The 15,412-nt window shown below is 31.7% G+C and overlaps 2 protein-coding genes and 1 long non-coding RNA gene across 3 annotated transcripts; 1 reads left to right on the plus strand and 2 right to left on the minus strand.

Moving 5' to 3' along the window:
* Positions 1 to 5,944: 5,944 nt before the first annotated feature.
* LOC108466990 (ribosome production factor 2 homolog) lies at positions 5,945 to 6,672 on the minus strand. Its single transcript, XM_053025201.1, has 2 exons — positions 6,416 to 6,672; positions 5,945 to 6,193 (listed from the first exon to the last, which is right to left on the minus strand). Exons 1-2 carry the CDS (start codon positions 6,530 to 6,532, stop codon positions 6,077 to 6,079), a joined length of 234 nt encoding a protein of 77 aa, XP_052881161.1. The 5' UTR covers positions 6,533 to 6,672; the 3' UTR covers positions 5,945 to 6,076.
* Positions 6,673 to 7,382: 710 nt separating this feature from the next.
* On the minus strand, positions 7,383 to 10,808 carry LOC108466991 (uncharacterized). The gene is made up of 3 exons (XR_008279049.1): positions 10,571 to 10,808; positions 7,871 to 7,945; positions 7,383 to 7,779 (listed from the first exon to the last, which is right to left on the minus strand). It is a non-coding gene; the product is annotated as an uncharacterized LOC108466991 (long non-coding RNA).
* A 117-nt stretch (positions 10,809 to 10,925) lies between these two features.
* Positions 10,926 to 14,859, plus strand: LOC108466988 (pentatricopeptide repeat-containing protein At5g14770, mitochondrial-like). The gene is made up of 2 exons (XM_053025198.1): positions 10,926 to 12,509; positions 14,343 to 14,859. The coding sequence occupies exons 1-2, from the start codon at positions 10,926 to 10,928 to the stop codon at positions 14,352 to 14,354; spliced, it is 1,596 nt and encodes a 531-aa protein (XP_052881158.1). The 3' UTR covers positions 14,355 to 14,859.
* The last annotated feature ends 553 nt before the right edge of the window (positions 14,860 to 15,412 follow it).

A 15,412-nucleotide genomic window follows, 5' to 3' on the forward strand; every position in this document is an offset into this window, starting at 1 on the left:
TTGTGGTTAATTTCAAATAATATGTAAATTATGTGAGCTACTTGTTAAATATAATTATTCTTGAGTATTGATTTCGGCATTCTACGGAAGGCGGCAAGGATAAGTGTTCGAGAAAATCCCGTTTGAACCTTAGGAATAGATTAGGATACAAGTGACATGTCACTAGGATGGTTGAGCATCCGAACTCGTTGAGTTGAGTCCGAGTTCACTTATGGATGCGAATGTCCGAACTCGTTGAGTTGAGTCCGAGTTCGTGAGATGTAACTAGGCATCCGAACTCGTTGAGTTGAGTCCGAGTTCACTTATGGATGCGACGCCCGAGCTCGTTGAGTTGAGTCCGAGTTCGCTTATGGGCGGGTTACATGATTGCTTGATTGAATATGTGGCACTTATGTGCAAGTTATCCATGTATCCGAATTATATTCCGATGTGTTCAACGGGTAAAGTTCTACTCAAATGGAGGAAAATTTCGAGATGTAAAGAGACGTATTGGTAAATGATATGAAATGGATATTTTGGACAGGTATGTATTTAACCCTCGGGTTGAGTATTGATACAACCACGATAATGTAATAAGATGATGAAGAATGATTAAAAATGTGATATGTGTTTTAGTGATGTATGCTAATGTTGACTGGTATAACTGTTTGTTATGTTACTTATTATTTGCATATGAACTTACTAAGCATTTATGCTTACTCCCTCCTTCTTACTCATTGTAGTTTTGGACAAGCCAGCTCAGGAGTCGGGATAGGTCGAAGGCTCACCACACTATCCGAAGATTTTTGGTAAATGGCTTGTAAATTTAAGTATGGCATGTATAGCAATATACCCATTTTGTGTAAATGATCTTATGGTATGGTTGTGAAATGGTTGAGGAAATGCTTGATAATGATAAATTATGAAAATGGTTAGTTTAGATTATGTTGATGTTAAGGAAAACTATTAAGATACTTAGTGCATAAAACTCATAAAAGGATGAAATTTACCATAAACAGAATACCGCAGCAACACTAACGCGAGTTTGAAAATTTACTAAAATCATAGAAATTGAATTTGGTGGTGAAATACATATCAAATTGAAGCTTATTATGTCTAGTTTCGCATGAAACAAATGAAACAAGTAAAGGAAGTATATGTTAGAAGATATTTTAATTTTAGTGAAACAGAGTCATAGCAGTTTCTGAATCCCCTGTTCCTACTTTAGAAATTCACCATAAATTGTAAAGATATAATTAGGTGGTGTATTTTATATCCTCAGAATCCTTATTGAGTCTAGTTTTAGTATAAACAAACCTCATAGTCATATGAATTTTGTACAGATAGAAATGTGGTTCGTAGTAAACAGAGGTCAGACCAGTCGAGTCTTGAAACAGGGGTAACTTTAACTAATAAACTGTACTAATTGGCCCAACCAAAAATTCTAGAAAAAAATTAGTAGATAGTTTTATGAGTCTAGATTCATGGAAAATTTACGGATCTTAATTTCGAGTTTCGTAACTCGAGATATGATTTTTCTTGTGACTGTGACGCAAGTAGCTTAAAAGCTGTGAATGTAGAAACAAATAATTCAAAGTTCTAAAAATGTTAAACTAAGCTTAGTAACACCTCATACTCGACTCCGGCGACGGTCTCGGGTGTGGGGGCGTTACAAATTATATATGTACATGTCACAAAATATATTACTCTCTTACTATTTCTTCATAAGCATATATCATTCATTTCGTTATATCAATATTTCATGCATCATCATTTCCTTATATTTTATGTATATTTACTTTGGTAATAGTTCGTATTAAACTTAACATAAATTAAATTCCATGTATCTATACTTATTTCATTTATCTATCTTCGTAATTATTTCATACAACTATTTTGTACATATATTTCCATATGACCAATTACTGTAAACATTTCACACAACCATTTTATACAACCAATTCATATAACTATTTGTCATCTGGTACATATTACCTGAATATTAGTTGTTCAACAGATATCTTGGCGTCTCTCTTCCACGGTCTTATTTATCTTTGACGTGATGCCATAGTGTCTTTCAACTATGGTCTTACTTATTTTCTGTCATGTTGTCATGGTATCTTTCAACCATGGTCTTGTTCATTTCATGTCACGTTGCCATGGTATCTTTCAACCATGGTCTTACACATTTTATATCAGGTTGCCATGGTATCTTTCAACCATGGTCTTACACATTTCATATCAGAGAGCACACTCCCGCGAACCTCATCCTTACAGTGGGATTACCAGTCCAGGCTAAATCCCCTGTAATATAAACTCATAGAGTATTGTCGGGATTACCAGTCCAGGCTAAATCCCCTACAACGACAATTACTCTAATGAGCTTGGATCTGAATTATCAGTCCAGGCTAAATTCAGACCCTAATTCGGATTACCCGTCCGGGCTAAATCCATTTTCCACATATTCTTCGGGAGGGTTATATCAGGATAGGATCACCCGTCCGGGCTAGATCCTTTTTACCGCCAATTCCTTTTCAGAGATCCATCGAAATTTCCCTTCATTCAACCGGGATTTCTTCCCATTTTATCAAATATATCAATGTTTCATCAAATTTCATACAATGAACATTCAAATCATATTCACATCAATAACATATATTTCAAGCATTAAAGAATATAATTCAAGTTACACAAACTTACCTAGCAAAATTGTAGAAATATCAAGATTTAGGGACATTTTGGTAATTTACCATTTTCTCAATTTTCACCCGATATTAAATTGACAATTTCATTCAATTTATTAATTTAGATAATAAAACAATTCATTCCCTTCAATTTGATCATTTTGACATTTTTATAAAATTGCCCCTAAAGTTTTACTTTTATTCAATTTAGTCCTTAACCTAAAACATGCAAATTAGCAATGCAAGCTGGATATTCATATATATTTTTTCTCCTCCTCCTCTCTATTCCACATCCTTAATGTATATAACACACTTGTAAGTGACATCATCTATAATTTTTATTATTTACTTTTATGAATATTCAAGCTGTCCATCTGTGTCATAGTCACTAAATTATTTATATCTAGAGCTATAGAACTCTAAATTAAGATCCGATAATTTTTCCTGAAACTAGACTCATATATATTATTACCATAAAATTTTCAGAATTTTTGGTTTAGTCAATAAGTACAGTTTATTCTTTAAAGTTACCCCTATTCTGCTGTCTGACAGTTGTGACCCTTCTTCACTAAAAATTAATTATCTTCTAATACAGAACTCGAATGATGTTCCCGTTTATTTATATTGAAACTAGACTCATTCAAGATTCTAAACATATAAATTTAAGCCCATAATTATGATTATACAATTTTTTATGATTTTTCAAAGTTAGAACAGGGGAACCCGAAATCATTCTGATGTTATCTCACAAAATTTATTATATCTCATGATTTACAAATCTATTGCTTACACCGTTTCTTCTATGAGAAACTAGACTCAATGAGCTTTAATTTCATATTTTTTTCATCTTATAATTCGATTTAAAAAATTTATGGTTATTTTTCAAAGTTAGTCTACTGCTGCTGTCCAATATTGTTTTAGTGCAAGTTGTTTATTACCATTTTTCCCTTAAGCTCTAATAAATAACAATTTCGTCCCTACTCAATTAGCCTCTCAATTGAGCTGATTTTTCTCAATTAACACTTTATTCTATCACTTTAAACTACTTTACAACATTTGGAAATCATAATTTCAGCACTAGACTTTAATTCCAACATTTTCACAATTATGTCCTAAAATCAATTTCCATTAATTTTACTAACTTAATTCATACTCTATTTCTATTCAAGTTCCATCCCAACTCAAATTTAACTCCTAAATTTTCAGCTTATTTAACTAGTTTCAAAATTTCCTCAAATTAGCCCTTCAACATAAAACTTATGAATTACTTTACAATTCAATCCTTATTTCATTTCTAACTTGAATTTCTATCAATTTAACCCTTATTTCATCATTTTACTCAACATGAACAGTATCTAAAAATCTAATATCTTTTCAAAATATCAACTTAATTTTATCAAAATCTTGTCCAAAGCTTCTAAAATATCAAAATTAAGTAAAAATGGCTCAATTGACTTACCTATTAAACTTTCAAGCTTCACATCTTCGATTTTCCCTTTATTTTTCTTTCTTTTCTCTTTTTCTTTTTTTCCTTTCCCTGCTTTCTGTTTGGTTTGCTTTGTTTGTTTATTTCTCTCCTTTATTTCTTTTTTCCTTTTTATTTTCCCTTTTTTATATATACACACACATGTATTTATACTTGAATAATAAGTATTATTCATTTATATATGTGTATATTATTAGTACATTTGTATTCATTTATAACCATACATTTGTCATTATTTAATATATTTATTATATAAAATCTTATAATATAATTATTTAATTAATAATTATCTATTTAATATCTAATACATGTATTACAAATGTATGTATTTTTATCCATACACTTGTATATTTTATTTACTATATATTTATCTTTATATTAAATTGTTTATCATATAAATATCTTATAATATAATTATAATAAATTAATTTAATATCATTTATTACTAATGTATATATATTAATTAAAATCTAAGTAAAAATCTTAGATTTTTATTTTATATGCTGCCTCACTTATGCTAAATGGCATAATTGCCATTTTGGTCCTTTTTATTTTCTTTTAATCTATAATTAAACTTTCACACTTTATTCAATTTAATCCTTTTATCCAATTATCCTTAATTAAGCTAAATTCACTTAATTAAACTCTAATTAACCACTCTGAACTTTTTAAATATTTTTGATAAATATTTACGGATCCTTTTTTTTTTTTTTAGTAACGAAGACTCGAAAATACACTTTTTCGATAATCGCAAAATTCGGGTTATTACAATTAAACCAATTTAATTATCGATCTTTGTTCTGATTTTCGATTTTTACTAATTTCAAGTAGTTTTCGAGTTAGTTAATTCAACATTTTTGTTTGAACTGTTATATTGATCATTTCTCAATCAGTCCAATTCAATCCTGTTATAGTAACAGTATAACACTAATTATATTATCAAATATTGACAGAATCATAGTTTATGTCAAATTATGTCGTGCCGATGATTGTTCGTGAAAAATTTTCAAGGTTAATAATAACAATCTAAGTCATAAACTTGGTAATCCTGTAATTGATGCTACCTATGTCAATGGAGTTTTGTATTGTATTTACGTGAATCTATTATTCGAATTGTGAAATTCAACTTGATTTGAATTCGAAGTTCAGATTATTTATTTAAGTTGACCCAAATATTTTGAATAACTCGATTTGATTAATTCTTATTAATATTCAATTTAATCAATAAATCAACTTTTAATTGAAACAGTGACTTTCTTTCCTACAAAGTAATCTATATCATGCAACATTTAAAATTACATATGAATCAATATTCTGTTGTTCATCTTATTGATCTAGTGTTCTAACATTGAAACATTGGTTGTGTAAAAATTTTGGACTGCATCAACAGGCTGAGCAAATCATTTCTTGAAGGTGTTTGATTGTCAATGTTTTCCTGATCACACAATGGGCAAAAGTTTGATTTTTGATACTAAGCTTGCACTTTTATTGGCTATAATGCTCCTCAGCATGGTTGTAACTGCCTGTGAACTATGTATTTTCATTGTTAACATAACGGTGATAGTGGCGGGGAGACGAACACAATCTCGAACGGGGATTGAACGGGGAAAATAAAGTTTTTTTCTTTTAATTTTCAATCTATTTTAATTAATTAGTATTAAAAGAAAAATATAAATGTAAATTTATTTAATTGTAAAATCAATTAATTAATTATTTTAAAATTCATTTTAATTAATAAAAAATTGAAAATTAATTTAATTTAATTTAATTTAATTTAATACATATGGTACAATTTGATTAGTTAAAATTGATAAAATTAATAGTGTTAACCACGTATGAATAAAAATATCAATTTAATTAAATATTTTAAATTTAAATACTAATTAAATACAAAAAGATCATAACAAAGGGTGATATATATATGGCTTTACTCAGATTCTTCCTTCTGTTTTTTCGAGGCATGTTCGTTTGCCTCTTTATTCTTAGCTTCACGGCGCTCTCTCTTCACATCTTTAGCTTTGTTTGGTAAAGCCATTTCTCCGACCTACAAAAAACAAGTACCGTTCAAATAACTTCAAACACACACACACACACAAAAATCATTGTCGCCTTACCTTCTGATCAGGAATGTAAATCTTGCCTATAGTTCCTTGTATTGCATCTGAGCTAACATTTTTAACTTACGAAGTGAAAATTTTTGGTTCATTAATCGAAACCGAAGTTCATTACAAAGTGTTAAAAGAGTTAACATGCATATTCGTCGTACCTTCTTCTTAGGTTGATCTTTTGCAGTTTTCATTGCTTCTTTCCTCAAGCCTTCGTTTGGTAGACGGTGACGTCGAACCACCAAATCCATGGAAGGGCCTACTTCAACGAGTTCCATCCTCGGAATTACAGTGCCGGATTTTTTTAATTGAAGGGCACAACGCGTAAGGTATACCTTGTTCGAAGAAATTGTTGTACATACGTAAACACGGTCCAATCCAGCAAGGTTTATATTCTCCACAACCTGAATTAATTACAGATATCTTCATCAAAATCTTTCTGGAATAAAAACCCAAAGTGCTAAAAAGCTAAACACGAACCTCTCCTCGTAAAAAATAAAGCAAAACTTCCTTCAAATGTTTCAGCTCATCTACATTCTCGAATCCTTCTCCAATGAAAGCAATGAAAGGCTTAGATCCAACCCGAGGTGCTATCTTCTTATCATAACTGAATGATTCAATAGATTTAAAATTCTCAACCCCAACCTCTATGAGATCGTATACATGGTGATCGTACATTCGCCCTATAACTAGATTGTTAGGTCGCTTATTCGAATGTGAACCATACTGACAACACAAGAGCACGTAATCAGAATCCGCTAAGCAGAACAGGTTTTAGAACTGGTTAAGCATTGATCGAACCGAGCACTATGCTAAAACAGTAAAACCGACAAAATCAAGGACAGTCGTAACATATATTCATCATTCATATACCTTCTTTACTAAGAACCAAATGCTAAATAACATAAGTCTATAATAATGCTAAATTAAGGTTAAAATATGCTATAAGTCTCTGTACTCTTCTCAAATTTGATATTTAGTCCTTATACTTTTATTTCCAAGAATTTAGCCCCTCTACTTTCTATTTCAAAATCTAGGTTCAACTCAGTTAAATTTGTTAAATTTTTTAATTAAATTTGTTGGTATGACATTTCAAAATAAAAAAATACTCAATTAACAAAATGTAACTAAAACAATAACTTCGTAATAACTTAAATTTAATAAAATAATCTTAACAATGTTAAGAGTTAAACATAAATTCTGAAATCTGAAAAATACAAGTACCTATGGCATATTTTAACCCCAAATTAAAACAACAAAAATAGTTGAAATCAATGAGAAAAAAAGAATGAAGCTTTAGGATTTTGATTCGATTACTTAGAACAAAGATACTTCAATCAGTTTTGAGAGAAAAGAACTCTAAAGAAGTTTCACCCCCACTTTCAAATGGCCTTATATTATCATTCTTCCTTGTATACCTCACAGCTCCACCTTTTTTTAAATGGTAAATTTCACTCAAAACACTATTCAATGTGCCGCTCGTCTTTGTTCCTTGAAGTATCAGTGTTTTCTTCCCTGTTTCCACCTGTAAAACACAATTTCAATTAAACCATTTTTTTTCATGACTTAAGTCATCATTGAACATCAAAATTTTGAAGAAATTTGTAGTGACTTACGAGCTTTGGGGCTCGTTTATCTAATTCCCTTTTAACTCTTCCTTTCATTGGGGTCTTAATTTTCATGATGCTTGACTGAAAAAATGATTAAAAATGAAAAATTTATTGTTAAAAAAATTGGACTAGAAATAAAATTGTAAATAAATAAGAGGGGAAGAGCTTGCAACTAGAGGTGATCATGAACTGGGCCTCAAGAAAATTTTAAGCTCATTTTCTAGGCATGGGCCCAGACCAAAAATGGGCTTAACAATTTGCCCAAGCTCAACCAGAATTATAATAGCTAAGCCGAGCCCGACCAAGTAGCGTATTAAATTTTTAGATTATTTTATTATATACAACAAATTTAAAAATATAATATATCAAATATATTTAAAAACATTAAAACAGATATTAAAATAACAAAAAATTAAAACCATATTAAAACAACAAACAAATTGAATATACATTAAGAAGTCTTTATACTAAGATAGTTGTAACTAAAATAGTAACAAAATTAGTAATAAAACAAATATTCTACAATATCCAAATAATATTAAAAACAGCAGTGAAATAACATAATAAACAGCACCAAAACAACCTGCAAAACCAATGACAAAAAGGGATGAATTTGCAAATAGAAAATGAGAAAATAATAAGACCACATGTGGTTTAAAAGAACCAAATTATAGATATGAATGCATCTTCTCCGAGTTTCACATAATGAGGTTCATGGAAACAAAAACCATCATTAAGTTTGAGAGAAAGGGATGTTGTGTTATTTCAAAAACTATCATAATATCAGTAAGTTATATACTCTTCCCTCATCGAGCTTTACACCAGACACCAATACTGACTTGCACCAACGAGTATCCACCAGAAAGATAAGATTTCCTTCGATTCTATTTTGCTTAGGAGGTTAGCCAGCCAAATTAAGTAATATGATAAATATGAGATTTGGTACCAGCTCCAGTATATGTCTCTTATCAAAAATCAGTATAATGAATTCGCAGAAATTTCCAATTTTTAAACTGTCAAAAAAGTTTAGCAGTTGAAAGTCAGGATTCGGGTTGAAAGTTTAGACCTCTAATTTTCCAATTCTAAAAGCGATAACTTCAAGCTGCTGATTGAAAAAGGGAGAACCATAATCTACTTTCTCATCTATTTAAAAATAGAGTATTTCTGTTTCTTTTTCAAAGTCAATCAGTGTCTGTTGATTATGAGTATTCATATTCAAATATTTCAACATTATATAGTCATAATCATGAATAAAATCCTAGCAGGTTGAAGCAGTCTAAAGGCAGCCTTAGTCAACGATAAAAAAAATATGTTAAAAAAACAAAGTTGCGAAGTCACATTAACACAGGTTCAATAAAATAAGTAAAGCAAAGAAAATATTGAAATTTGAAATAAACAACCTAACAATGGAGCAATAATGACTAGAAATACTAACAAACAAGAAGCAGAAACCCTAATTAGCGAAAAGACAAAAAGTTTGAAGGGAGTTAAAAAGAATCTAAATGAGGGAAAAAAGGAGAAGAAAGAGGACGAGGACTCACCGATCAGAGGACAAAAGGCGAAAGCAAATTGCTCCCCATGGGAAAAGTTAAATTTTTTATTTTTGGTTTTAGTTAAATTTTTTATTAAATTTATTAGTATAACATTCTGAAATAAAAAATATTCAATTGATAGTAATATAATTAAAATAATCACATTATTTTAATAAAATAATATTAACAAAGTTAAGAATTAAATATAAATTTTAAAATTTAAAAAATATATAGACCTATGCTATATTTTAACCCCAAATTAAAACAACAAAGATAGTTGAAATCAATGAGAAAAAATGGAACTTTAAGGTTTTGATTCCATTACTTGCAACAAAGATACTGCAATCAGTTTCACCCCACTTTCAAATGGCCTTATATGGGTTTTCACTGTTGGACTTAGCTTTATTTTGGATAAATTATACTGAGAAGATATTAAATTATTAATAAATTTATATTTTTATTTTGTGTAATCAATTAAGTTGTATTGTTTAATATAATAACTAATATATTATAGGTAAACTATAACAGTAGTCACATTTATTTACATCAAATTATATTTTAATCACCTATATTTAAAATGTTACATTTTAGTCATTTACTGATGAAGTAATTATTTTGTAATAAAACGACAATATAAGTGACAATATAATTGAGTATAAGGCAAATAAAAGTGACAAATTTTATAGTTTACCAGTTTATTAATTATTAATAACATAATTTTATGTGTATCGAGTCTTATAATTGGTTACTTTAAAATATTTCTAATTTTAATCGAAGTTAGTGACGTTCAAATATTTGTAATTTAGATAAAGCTTTAAAATAAATCAAATTTTATTAAAATAACAAGTTTTTAAGTTTGTTAATCAAAATATGGACCAACTCTCGGGGTGGTATCGTCTTTCGCGGCAGAAGCGCTAGCCTGCTTACAGGCAATCCAGTGGGGGAAAAGAGAGGGGGGTTTCGACGAATAGAGGTAGAAGGAGACGCGCTTAGCATCATTAAAAAAACAAAAAGCAAAGAGGAGGACCGATCAGTATTACGAGCATATATGATGGAAATAAAAGAGTTAGAGAAAGGTTTTAAAGAATGTCATTTCAAAAAAATCTCAAAATCTGGAAATGAAGCAGCACATGCATTAGCAAGGGAAGGATTAAAGAGACAACCGAAAACTTACCTGGATGATTGGTGGCCGGAAGCAAAGCTGAGGGCAAGTGAATCAGATGGAAGAAGAATGGGTAGATTGGAGAGGGTAATAGATGTTTTAAGTCTTCAGAGTAGATGGAGAGACTCTCTTTTAGTGACTGGGCATAGAGATTATCGGAAGTGGGCTTGGGTTTTTAGGTTGATGTTTTTATTTAACTTTTTGTTAGGCTTTAGGTGAATTATCGGAAGTGGGCATAGAGACTCTCTTTTAACATTTTTTTTTATAATACTGAGGGCATCCCCTTCATTCACTACTCGGCGGAACCCCTTTTCTATTCCCCACTGTACTGCCTGTAAACAAGCAAAATCCAAAAAGATTTTAAGTTATGATAAAATATTTCACCTTCTCTAAAAAATGGCTCTTTCTCTTCCATTTTCACTCAAGATCTTCCACTTTCTCATCAACCAAGCACCCTTCGCCCCTTAGACTCCCCAAAACTCCACCATCCTTTTCTCCAAAACCCCTTTCCAATCCAATAATCCCCTCAACCAAGACCCATCTCTACGCCTCACTTTTCTGCACTCTTATCCACCTATATTTAAGCTGTGGAAGATATTCACATGCCAAGGAAACATTTTTCAAGATGAGGAAACATGGTGTTATTCCCGTTTTGACCCTGTGGAATCGCCTTATTTATAGTTTCAATGCATCTGGTTTGATTTCTGAGGTAATGCTACTTTACTCTGAGATGCTAGCTTGTGGGGTTTTGCCTAATATTTTCACCGTAAATGTTTTGGTTCATTCTGTTGTCAAAGATGGTAATTTGAGCTTTAGCTTGGAATTGCTTAGAAGTTTTGGCGCCAAGAACATTGTTGATACTGTTACTTATAATACTTTGATTTGGGGATTTTGTGAGCAAGGTTTAGCTTATCAAGGTTTAGGGGTTTTGTCTGAAATGGTCAAAAAAGGTATAACTTTTGATGTTATTTCTTGTAATATAATTGTTAAGGGATTTTGTAGAATTGGATTTGTTAGATATGGAGAGTGGGTTATGGATAATTTGACTACACGTGGGATCTGTAAGGATGTTATAGGGTTTAACATATTGATTGATGGATATTGTAAGATTGGAGACGTGAATTATGCAGTCGAATTGATCCACAGGATGAGAAGTGAAGGTATAGTTCCTGATATCATTAGTTATAATACCTTGATAAATGGATTTTGCAAAAAAGGTGATTTCTTTATGGCCAAAAGTTTAATCAATGAGATTTTGGGGTCTCGTAGGAAGAAAGATTCTAAGATTTTGGCTGGTACTGATAACCGAAAGGAGGTAGATAATGGTGTGGTATTGGAGCCAGACCTTATTACACACACTACACTTATAAGTGCCTATTGTAGGCAAGAAGCTCTTGAGGAGGCACTTTCTATATATGAAGAAATGGTTGTGAATGGTATTTTGCCCGATGTGGTTACTTATAGTTCAATCTTAAATGGCTTCTGCAAGCATGGGAAGTTAGCTGAGGCAAAAGTGCTTATGATGGAGATGGAGAAGATGGGTGTGGATCCCAATCATGTCTCCTATGCTACTCTTATGGACTCGATATTCAAAGCTGGGAATTCTTTGGATGCTTCTGCCCTTCAAAGTCTAATGGTTGTTCGTGGGATTGTCTTTGACGTTGTTGTGTACACTACACTGATGGATGGACATTTTAAGGCTGGGAAGTCCGACGAGGCGGAGACCATTTTTATTACTCTTTTAAAGAACAAAATGGTGCCTAATACGACCACCTATTCAGCATTGATTGATGGTCGTTGCAAGTTGGGAGACATAAATGGTGCAGAATCTGCATTGGAAGAAATGAAAGAAAAAGATGTTGTCCCTAATGTCGTGACTTATTCTTCTATCGTAAACTGCTATATCAGGAAAGAAATGCTTGATGAAGCTGTTAACTTGATGCGGAAGATGGTAAGCAAAAATATCTTGCCAAACGAATATATTTATGCTGCACTAATTGATGGATATTTCAAGGCAGGTAAAGAAATGGTTGCTCTTGATCTCTATAGTGAAATGAAATTAATAGGGTTGAAGGAAAACAATTTTATACTCGATTCTTTCTTGAACAACTTGAAAAGATCTGGAAGGATGTGGGAAGCGGAGGAATTAGTTAAAGATATGATGTCTAGGGGCTTGTCGCTTGACCATGTAAATTATACATCTTTGATGGATGGCTATTTCAAAGAGGGAAAGGAGTCAGCTGCTCTTACCTTGGCCCAGGAAATGACAGAGAAGAATATTCCGTTTGATGTTGTTGCATACAATGTCTTAATTAATGGTCTTTTGAGGCTTGGTAAATACGATGCACAATCTGTTTATGCTAGAATGAGAGAGTTGGATCTGTCTCCAGACATCATTACATGCAATACCATGATTAATGCATACTGCAAAGAGGGTAAATTTGAACATGCGCTACACCTGTGGGATGACATGAAGAGTTGTGGGTTAATGCCAAATTCCATAACTTGTAACATTCTGATCAGAGGTCTTTGTAAAGCTGGTGAAATTCATAAAGCTCTAAATGTTTTGAATGAGATACTGAGTTTAGGATTTTCACCTACCACAGCCATTCACAGATTTCTGCTTGATGCATCCTCAAGGAATGGAAGGGCTGATGCCATTTTGCAAATGCATGAACACCTTGTTTCCCTGGGGCTTGAACTTAACCAGGCAGTTTTCAATACTCTCATCACTGTCTTATGCAGACTAGGGATGACGCGGAAAGCTGTTTCAGTTTTAGAAGATATGACAGGAAGAGGCTTGTCAGCTGACAGGGTAACTTACAATGCTCTTATACATGGATATTGCACAGGCAGCCATGTAGATAAGGCTTTCGCTACATATTCTCTGATGATAGCAAAAGGAGTTACACCGAATATTGTTACTTACAATCTTCTTCTGAAAGGTCTCTCGACTTCTGGTTTAATGAAAGAAGCAGATGAATTATTTGTCCTAATGAAAGAAAAAGGCTTGAACCCTAATGCGTCAACATATGATACGTTGATATCTGGGCATGGTAAGATTGGAAGTAATAGGGAATCTATAAAACTTTATTGTGAAATGATTACCAAAGGATTTATTCCCAGAACTAGCACCTACAATGTGCTTATTGACAGTTTTTCTAGGGTAGGAAAAATGACCCAAGCTCAAGAGCTTCTTAAGGAGATGCAATTGAGGGGATCATTGCCTAATTCCTCAACTTATGACATACTAATCTCTGGTTGGTGTGACCTCTCTAATCAGTCAAAGCTGGACAGTGCCTCAAAAATGTCGTGCCTAGTTGAGGTGAAAAATTTACTGTTGGAAATGAATGATAAACAGCTTGTACCTAGTGAAAGTACTGTTTTCAATATCAGTTCTACCTTTGCAAAACTAGGAAAGAAGTTTGATGCTCGGCAATTTTCGAAGGGACTATACAAGAGAAACACCGTATAAGGAATAAATGAAATACAAGAAAAAAGGGATTCCTTCTACACGGATAGCCAACCTTTTAATGATCTTCATTAGCTCTTACTTCAGAAATCTGGCTTCAGCTCTTTTTGCACTGTATGTACTTCACTGCATTGGTACTAGCATATAGATATTTCGTATCTGATAAATAGTGATGTTGACAATAAAAACTATTTTCAATTTCTCTCACTTTTAAACATTATCCCTTTTATCTTTTCAATTGGCATTTTATAGCAATTCGCAAGCACCATGATTGACCACTAACATGTGAGGGCTTTTCTAAATTCTTTTCAGTTTGCGCGATGATAGTCACATGTTCCATTTATGGACTTTTGCCTGGAATTCCTAGTCCCAACAAAGTTGGTATGTGATTCAGAATGTGAGAAGTGGAGGTAACCGTTGATTTCCTTTTGAACAGATTGTCAAGAGAAGAGCAATGTATTGGCAGTTGTTTTCAGCTTTAGGCAATTAGGGTTCAGAAGCAAGATTCAGTGGTTCATTTTTCTGATGCATTAGCAAAAATGCACACATCTCCCTACTTAGTATTGCTGTTGCCCCAACTCGAGGTGAATAGCTGTATTTCACTACAAACACAATGCTGACATAGCATATCGGATGATAATTTGGAGAACAGCACCACACCTTATTAATCAATGTTCACGCTTGCCATTTAGGCCTATATTGTTGCCACAATTTGAGGTTAAACGTTGTATTTTATTACGAACGATAATGTTTATACTATGTTCGTATTATAATGTTATTAATGGTGAATGATATTTGAATGAATATTTGAATGTTCTTATTTTCTAAACTCACACTAGTTAGCTTATTCCATAGTTTTAACCATCTCAAGTAATCCTAAAGACTAGGGCGGACTTTTGACTTATAAATTATTCTCCTTACATTTTTTTCTAAATTCATTTGGTTTTTGGACAACAAAGTTATTTGATCTGTAGTTTATTTTTTTTTTTAAATGCATGTATACTTATGTCATTAATTGGATTTAAATATATGTTATTCGGCTTAGATTAACATCCCAAAAATTTTACTCAAAAGAAAAAAATTATTAATAAAAACTATATTGGAGAGTTCAATTATGAATTAAAAAATATTAATAGTTTAACCATGCATGTTTAAAAAATATAGTTGTAAAGCTAATATTTATTATTTTATTATAAATGAAATTTGTTTTTAGAATATAACTTTATTATATTAACACACAAGTGGGTAGCTACTATTTATAGGCCAAGTCCTCTCAATCTAACAACTAAAAACGATACAGGTATATGCTGAAATAATAATCTTTATAATTATCTACACAAGCCTAACATTTGAAAATGTTCCTAGTTCTACAAGCTTCTAGT

The sequence above is a fragment of the Gossypium arboreum genome, chromosome 2 (assembly GCF_025698485.1).
Source record: "Gossypium arboreum isolate Shixiya-1 chromosome 2, ASM2569848v2, whole genome shotgun sequence".
Classification (NCBI taxonomy): domain Eukaryota; kingdom Viridiplantae; phylum Streptophyta; class Magnoliopsida; order Malvales; family Malvaceae; genus Gossypium; species Gossypium arboreum.

Coding starts and splice junctions, on each gene's coding strand:
- LOC108466988 (XM_053025198.1), top strand. CDS start 10,926: ATGATAAAATATTTCACCTTCTCTAAAAAATGGCTCTTTCTCTTCCAT.
- LOC108466990 (XM_053025201.1), bottom strand. CDS start 6,532: ATGGAACTCGTTGAAGTAGGCCCTTCCATGGATTTGGTGGTTCGACGT. Junction 6,194..6,415: donor AAGATCAACCTAAGAAGAAG/GTACGACGAATA, acceptor TGTTTTTTGTAG/GTCGGAGAAATGGCTTTACC.